This window comes from Lipotes vexillifer, unplaced genomic scaffold, assembly GCF_000442215.2.
Source record: "Lipotes vexillifer unplaced genomic scaffold, Lipotes_vexillifer_v1.1 scaffold628, whole genome shotgun sequence".
NCBI lineage: Eukaryota > Metazoa > Chordata > Mammalia > Artiodactyla > Lipotidae > Lipotes > Lipotes vexillifer.
The window spans coordinates 947,555-955,921 of NW_006779395.1; the positions used below are offsets into that span (position 1 = coordinate 947,555).

Genomic DNA, 8,367 nt, shown 5'->3' on the forward strand with positions numbered 1-8,367 from the left:
ATGGCATTGTTCTGGACATTAGAAACACATGAAATTTAGAGATAAAATGGGTTGCCCACTGCCCCAATGGACTAATAATCTGAGAAGACAAAATATTTTACATGCAGAGAGAGATTTTTGCTGAATGTGCTTAAAACAAGGGGGAAGGTCATGATAGAGTGATATTCCTGATAGATGTAGATTAGGTGGCGTCTTGTGGTTATGCAAGGAAAAGTCCTGAGTGGCAAGTAGTAGCAGAAAGATTGAAGAATCTTGGAAAGGGAATTCACAAAAGTTATCTAGGGTATATTCCCAGCTTGTTCCCAGGCTTTTCCTTGAACCAGCAGGCTGTCCCAGAAACAGGTAGTAAAGAGAGAACTTTTCTGGTAAGGGGCCTGAGGTGACCTCTAAAAATAGTTCGCTATTCACTTAACCCAGAAAACCCCACAAAATCATGCAAGTCAAGAGGTTCAAATCTTCATGTTCACTTTAAGAACACTCATGAAACTGCCCAGGCCATTAAGGGTATGCATATCCGAAAAGCCACCAAGTATCTGAAGGATGTCACTTTAAAGAAGCAATGTGTGCCATTCTGTTGTTACAGTGGTGGAGTTGGTAGGTGTGCCCAGGCCAAAGAGCGGGGCTGGACCCAGGGTCGGTGGCCCAAAAAGAGGGCTGAATTTTTACTGCACATGCTCAAAAATGCAGAGAGTAATGCTGAACTTAAGGGCTTAGATGTAGATTCTCTGGTCATTGAGCAAATCCAGGCGAACAAAGCCCCAACGATGTGGTGCAGGACTTACAGAGCTCATGGCCGGATCAACCATACATGAGCTCTCCCTGCCACATTGAGATGATCCTTACTGAAAAAGAACAGATTGTTCCTAAACCAGAAGAGGAGGTTGCCCAGAAGAAAAATATCCCAGAAGAAACTGAAGAAACAAAAACTTATGGCCCAGGAATAAATGCCGCAAAAAATCAATGCAAATAAATGTTAAAAAAAAAAAAGAGAGGGCTTCCCTGGTGGCGCAGTGCTTGAGAGTCCACCTGCCGATGTAGGGAGCGCGGGTTCGTGCCCCGATCTGGGAAGATCCCACATGCCGTGGAGCGGCTGGGCCCGTGGGCCATGGCCGCTGAGCCTGCGCGTCCGGAGCCTGTGCTCCACAACGGGAGAGGCCACATCAGTGAGAGGCCCGCGGACCGCAAAAAAAAAAAAAAAAAAAAAGAGAGAGAGAGAGAGAGGTACAGGCCACTCTTCTCCTTCTGTCAATTAGATTTTCAATTTAGCTCATCTTTATTGAAAGGATTCACGAAATTAGTTCAAAATCTAGTGTCAAAACTGTATTTAAGTCAAACACTTGCAGGTAACTGAAAATGATACAAAAATTAAATAAGACCCTCCCTGCTATCCAGAAGTTTATGGTGTACTAGGGGAGATTAGGCAAAGCATGAAAATGACTAGAACAAAGTAGAATGAGAGAAGAATGAAGTCACAGGATGTGCAGTGATGATTATGGCAGATTGCATTTTCCTAAAGGCCAGAGTGGTATTCTGTGTCCCACAAGCTCTTCCAGAATCTTACCACACCCTCACCTGGAGGTGGAGTCTATTTCCCTTCTCTCTTGAAGTTGAGCAAGACTTTGTGGCTGCCTCTATAAATGCAATGCACTGAAAGTGATGCTGGGTCACTTCCAAGGACATGCCTTGGTACCCAGCTGCCATGTTGTGGGGAAGCCCAGGTCACATGGAGAAGCCACGTGGAGATGTTGGAGCTGACAGCTTCTGCTGAGGTCTTAGGTGACAGCCAGCGTCAAATGCCAGACTTGTGAGTGAGAGTGCCTTCTGATAATTCAAGTCCCAAGCCTTGGACCTGTTGCAGATGACCCCAAGTGGAGCAGAGACTCATGCAAGCCCAGCCTAAATTGCCATATATATGTGCCATATATATATATGTATGTGCGTGTATGTATATGTACATAACTTTGTTTAAAGACAAACACAGCTGGACACTAAAGTGCTAAGGACAGATTTTATTCAGTAATATACTATGTATTGCATTAGGGAAAAGAATCCAGTGTGAATTAAACCCAACTTTGATTTGGACAAAAGTGACGAGCCTTTTTTTTTTTTTTTTTTTCTTGCGTTATGCGGGCCTCTCACTGTTGTGGCCTCTCCCATTTGCGGAGCACAGGCTCCGGACGCGCAGGCTCAGCGGCCACGGCTCACGGGTCCAGCCGCTCCGCGGCATGTGGGATCCTCCCGAAACGGGGCACGAACCCGCGTCTCCTGCAACGGCAGGCGGACTCTCAAGCACTGCGCCACCAGGGAAGCCCGTGACGAGCCTTTTAAGAGGAGAGTGAGAGAATAGGAAGAGGGCAGTGAGTGGAGGCTTAGTAGAGTCAGGAAAGTGAAAAATTAAGTGAAAAAAGCTGGAAGGTTTGGTCCATGTGAAACCCATCCAGGTTTGTTAACTGGTGCCAATGGAAGTTAAGCTCCTATCCTTCCACAGAGGCTGGGAGCCAGAGATCCTGCCTTCAAGTGTTGGCTGGAAGAAACGGTAAATTCTTTTGGCAGCCTTGAGCTTTCCCAGGCAGATATTTTAAGGGGCTACGGACAGCCTAGGGTGGAACTGTGTGGTGCTTGTTCCACCTCATTATAGGCCAAGGTAAGGCCTAGTGGAGAAAGGGCTCAGAGGAGCCTGGCTAGAGTGTGGTCAAGGGGAGGCTGTGTGTGTGTACTTTGCTTCTTTTTTAGACATACATCTAAGCATTAAAACAGATCATTGGATTTGGTGATTGTAAGTCATTAAGTGTCCTTTGACATAGCTTGTTTCAGCAGTTGTTAGAGCAGAAGTTATATTGCAGGGGTTTAAAATTTGAGTAAAGAAAATAAATTTGAGGGCCTTCCATGTGTCAATCTCTTCGTTCATTTAGTTCTCACACCTGTAGGCTGTGGCTATCACTATCCTTATTTTACTGATGTAGCTCAGAAAAATTAATTGCCCAAAGCCATTAAGAAATAGGAGGGACTAAAATGTACGGCCTAATACATTAGGAATTAGGAATCTAATGTACGGCCATTAGATTCCTAACACTGCATGCGTTCCCTTACACTACGCCGTCCAAGAGGAGACAAAAGAGACTAGTCCAGAGGGACAAAATCCTGATGTATTTCGGAGAAGCTAAAGGAGTGTGAGTGGTAGACAGTGGAGGGAATTCCCCGGCGGTCCAGTGGTTAGGACTCCTCGCTTTCACCGCGGGTTCAATCCCTGGTGGGGGAATTAAGATGCTGCAAGCTGCTCCACGAAGCCAAAAAAAAAAAAAGTACTAGATAGTGGAGAGTTCAGAAGCTATTAACTATAGAGTCACAAATTTCTGAAAACTTCCTAGTGGTTCCAATAAGATGGAAGCAAAATAAAAAGGTTGTTTGGGTCACGCCGGCCCTGGGGGCGTCTCAGCCCCAGTCCTGGGGATCGAACCCGGCCCGCGCTCCTGGGGCGGCCGCTCTGGCTGGGTCCTGACCTGCCCCGCGGGGCGCTCGGGAGCCGCGGTCGAGGAGACGGCCCTTGCTGGACACTGAGCTCGGAGAGGTACTCAGAACGGAAAAGCCCTGGCGGCTCTGGCCTCACAGAGGTTCCCAGCTCCCGGCACCCACGGGAGGACGCCCACGGGAGAGCCGGCGGTGGCCATGGCAACGCGGCGGACGTCAGCTGCGCCGGCGGCCAACTGCCAGGCTGTTGTCGGGGGGCGGGGCCTGGCAGGGCCTGGCTGGGTGGGCGCGCGAGTCACGTGGACCGGGGCGGAGCCTGCGCGGGGCGGGCCGGAGCGCGTCGGGAGCGGGTGCCGAGGCCCGAGCCGCGGGACTCGAGCGAAGGCCGCGCCGAGGTCGCAGGGCCCCGCTGGGCCGCTCTAGCCGCCGCCATGGGCAGTGAGTAGCGGCGGCGAGGCCCTCGCCGGGGGCGCGGGCGCCGACGGGCTGCGGGCGGTGGGGCAGGCGACCGCCCGGGGCGCTTAGCCCGCGGGCCGGGGAGAAGCGGGCTGCGCCGGGCCGCTGAGGAGGGCGCGAGCCGGGGGCCTCCGCGGAGGCTCCTCCAGCCGTGCGAGGCCTCGCCCGGGCCGGCTGCGGGGTCGGGACCCGGAGGTCCGGGGTCTGCGCATCTTGGTGGGTGGCGAGGAGCGGCGCACGGCGCGGAGAGGCCGTTGGTTTTGGGGGCGGGGAGTTAAGGAACCAGGGGAAACCTGGACCACTTTTAATTTTTCAGGAGCTTAGGAAACTCATATTTTTAGTCCCAAATCACCGTTCCTTGGCATGTTAGTTGTGATGGATGAAGGTCCCTGACTTGTTTCATTTTTTAAAAAGTGATGCATGGCGTGTAGTTTCGGGGAGGAAAGGAGGCGATTGGTGGCATAAAGTTTTCTTTAAAATTTTCATTTCAGTCATTCTGTAGTGTGTACTGAAAACTAAGCGTGTCTCAGGTTGTGTAAGCCTTAGGGACAAGGCCTTGCATAATGGGGATCTTTTGAGGGCCCTCTCCCAAACCCTCAACACCAGGAACCTTCACATAGCTGTTGGGGTGACTGTTGTATGAATGGACTCCCGCAAACCCAAGCTGTGCACCCACTGGCCAGCTAGCTAACTAGTGGACATTTGGGGGAAGCTGGAAAGAAAGTAGAGGAGACCCTTGGTTTTGAGTTAGCAGTATAATGGGTTAAATTCTGCAGCACAAGAATAGACAAGTGGCAGACAAAAAAGCATTGCTTTTTACATAAATACTCCAACACAGATGATGTAAGCCAAGAGATCAGGGAGGGTAGCTTGGGTGGAAGTGGGAAGGAAAAGGGGTAAAGGGGTTCTAGGAAGTTTCCCGATGTGATTGACATTGGTTTTACATTAGAGATGAACACTTTCATAATTCAGATTTGCTTTCCAGATCGTCTGGAATGGTACTTGGGTAACAAAACATCTGCCCATGAGAATTTCTGAATTCTGTCAAACATCAGTGGCTGCCATCATTTTGAGAGGTTTTATAAAAAGACAGTATAGTCAGATCAACTATACTTCAATAAAATAAATTTAAAAAAAATATAGTGTGGTCAACTTTTGGCTAACTGCTGAAGTGTAATTACCCATGTCAGTTTAAAAATAATATCCTGATGTTCATATATACAGAATCCAGTGTTTGTAAGGGAAGATGATCGTGACTAATACCTAGTTGTGGCTTTTTGTGTTTCTGTACGTTATAGACGCTGGCAAAGACTGAGAGATTATCATCTTCATCCTTCAGTTCTTTGGCAGGACTTTGATTTAAGCCGTGCTAGAAGAGAGTGCCTATCCTTAAAGAACCTTGGTTTATCTTTTCAATATTATGAGTTGTCTGGGAAAACAGTACTTTCTAATGAAATGTAGTTGTCATTCTCCGGGCTGATGATTGTACATACACAAGTACTTTGAGATCCTTTTGTGGGAGAGTGACCAAGCAATGAATAGCGACTTAGTGAAATGAAGTAGAGATTGTATACAGTACTTTGAAAACCTACCTATAGAAGGTTGTTCCATGATCTTTCTCATTTATGCATTTCAGCATTTTTCAGTCCCCAATTAAGTCAGTCCTGCAGTTACAGCCCATTTCCTGTTGTACTTTCCTTCTCTGATATGTCCTGTTTCCTTCTGTAATGCATGGTCTTGTGAGTACACTGCGTTTGCTCTTTTTGATGTAGTGGTGCTCACTGAATTATTCCTTTTCTGTATATATAAAAGGGGTGAGATTCAAGCATGAGGAAGCAAAATTGTGGTACAAGGATACTTGTATTACTTTGCTTCTGCTGACCAGCCCTTAAACCCTTTGGGCTCCTTTGTCCCATGAATTATTTCTCTTCCCTTATGTATTTGAAATGGAGAGCATTATGGTTAATTCATTTTGGGGGGTGTGGATGGGATGGATTGCCATTAAAAGAAAACATTTGTATTTGATTCTGTGAAAAGGTACATCTCTTTTTAAAAACTTTGTAATAGGGACATTTATCCTTTTTTTATTTTTTAACAGTCAAATTTTTAGAAGTTATCAAACCTTTCTGTGCAGTTCTACCAGAAATTCAGAAACCTGAAAGGAAAGTAAGTATAATATTTTAGTAATATAGAGGGTAGCTAAATGACTTATTCTGCTAAACTATCTAGATTGATTTATTTTCCCCAACGTTTTTCTGGTTGTAATTGGAAAAATATTACCTGTTCCTTCTCCTTGCAAGAGGCACAAAGTGAATAAAACTAGTGTAGACCTTTCAAATCTAGTTTATCTCATGGTTTCAAAAATGACTGTTCTTTAAGTTGTAACGTTTCCAAACCAAGTGTTTCTTTGGTCTGTGTGTTATAAGATACAGTATTCTCCTGTCCATTGTGGTCTACCGCACTAGGAATGACCCAGTCTGTTGGGTCAGTTTTGATGAGTACAGCTGTTTCACATGAATGGATTGCAACTGTGCAGTTATATACCTCGCATTTCTTGATTCGTTCAATACAAAGAAAAAAATCACAGAAATGCATTCGGAAGATATTGACCACATCTAATTGTTCTTCCATCATTGTAAGCTTTTGGAACTGAGGCATTTCAATTCCAGAAATATTGTTAATCCCAAACTGGTCAGTTCCCAGACATTGCTCTTTTACTGTATGTTCAATTTCGCATGGAACTAACCAGAATAGGGACTAAAAAGAGCAAAGTAAGACTTCTGTTAAACTTACTGTTTTATTTAGAAGTATATTTCTTTTTTTATTGCTTTGAGGTTATAAAAATAGTTGTTCCAGTTACATGTAAGGCATCCCAAGAAACTTTAGCTTTTCGTATTCTATGAAACATTCACAGAATGATATTACAGGCAGTCCTAGCTTTGCACAATACAATGTTAACTGAAATGTGTGCATGTTAGATCTGTGTCTTTTCATCCTTTTCAGTCTCAGTTAATGTGGTACAATGCCTTGAGGCCAGCCTGTATTTAAGTTGTACTTAATTCTCGAAAAAGTAAAGAAAGATGTTTGAGAAGTTTAGCTGTTTGCTTTAGCTGCTACTAACTAGGGCGAGAGTATTTTAAGAGTAAATAATAGTAGCATGTCATGATGGGGAATGCTGGTTAAGGTTTAATATGGATTTTTCTTTATATTTGCTATTTCTTGGTTTTGATTGATCATTCTTTGTTTTCTTGCACAGATCCAGTTTAGAGAGAAGGTACTATGGACTGCTATAACTCTCTTCATCTTCTTAGTATGTTGTCAGGTATGTAACCAAACATTAAACAAATGTCTGTACTGTTATTCTAAGGTCTTGGTTGGTTAGAATTTGAGAAACTTATTTTAGTTCAAATAGTAAATATACTGAATTATTTTGAGCAACATCATTTTTTAAAAATTATTTTTAATTGAAGTGTAGTTGATTTACAATGTTATCTTAGTTCTGGTGTATGGCAAAGTGATTCATTATACATATATATATTTATTTTTCATATTCTTTTCCATTATGGTTTATTACAGGATACTGAATATAGTTCCCTGTGCTATACAGTAGGTCCTTGTTGTTTATCCATTATGTATATAATAGTTTGTATCTGCTAACCCCAACCTCCCAATCCATCCTCTCCCCCCGCCCTTGGCAACCACAGGTCTGTTCTCTATATCTGTGAGTCTGTTTCTGTTTCATAAATAAGTTCATTTGTGTTATATTTTAGATTCCATATATAAGTGATATCATATGGTATTTGTCTTTCTCTTTCTGACTTACTTCACTTAGTATGATAATCTCTGTGTCCATCCATGTTGCTGCAGATGGCATCATTTCATTCTTTTTTATGGCTGGGTAATATTCCATAGTATATATGTGTATGTATATGTTCCTATATGTGTGTGTGTGTATATAATACACACACACACACACACCCCACATCTTTATCCATTCATCTGTCAGTGGACCTTTAAATTGCTTTTGTAAATAGGAGCATCATCATTTTAATCTGAGTTGATAGTGAAAATGGTTATCTTCTACTGTGTATTTCTTTTGGTTTACTAGTGGGTTTGAACATATTTTCTTTTTTCCCCTTACTTTTCAGTTAATGATCTTTACCTATTTTTTTCTTGAGATTTTTAAAATTGATTTATGACAGGTTTTTTATTTTTATTTATTTATTTATTTATTTTTTGTGGTACATGGGCCTCTCACTGTTGTGGCCTCTCCCGTCTTTTCAGTTACTTTACCTATTTTTTTCTTGAGATTTTTAAAATTGATTTATGACAGGTTTTTTATTTTTATTTATTTATTTATTTATTTTATTTTTTACATGGGCCTCTCACTGTTGTGGCCTCTCCCGTTGCGGAGCACAGGCTCCAGATGCGCAGGCTCAGCGG

General features: G+C 43.7%; 1 protein-coding gene and 1 pseudogene across 4 annotated transcripts in view; both read left to right on the plus strand.

Moving 5' to 3' along the window:
- Nucleotides 1-398: 398 nt before the first annotated feature.
- Nucleotides 399-944, plus strand: LOC103088273 (60S ribosomal protein L17 pseudogene; annotated as a pseudogene).
- A 2,837-nt stretch (nt 945-3,781) lies between these two features.
- Nucleotides 3,782-8,367, plus strand: part of SEC61A2 (SEC61 translocon subunit alpha 2) — a 31,885-nt gene continuing 27,299 nt past the window's right edge. For 2 of the 4 annotated variants that reach the window (XM_007452580.1, XM_007452577.1), the window contains exons 1-3: nt 3,782-3,906; nt 6,023-6,090; nt 7,181-7,246. In XM_007452580.1, the coding sequence (XP_007452642.1) occupies nt 3,900-3,906; nt 6,023-6,090; nt 7,181-7,246 (141 nt within the window). In that variant the 5' untranslated portion in view covers nt 3,782-3,899. Of the gene's footprint in view, nt 3,907-5,374; nt 5,382-6,022; nt 6,091-7,180; nt 7,247-8,367 lie in introns of those variants that run through there. The other 2 variants (XM_007452578.1, XM_007452579.1) reach the window with 2 other exon arrangements.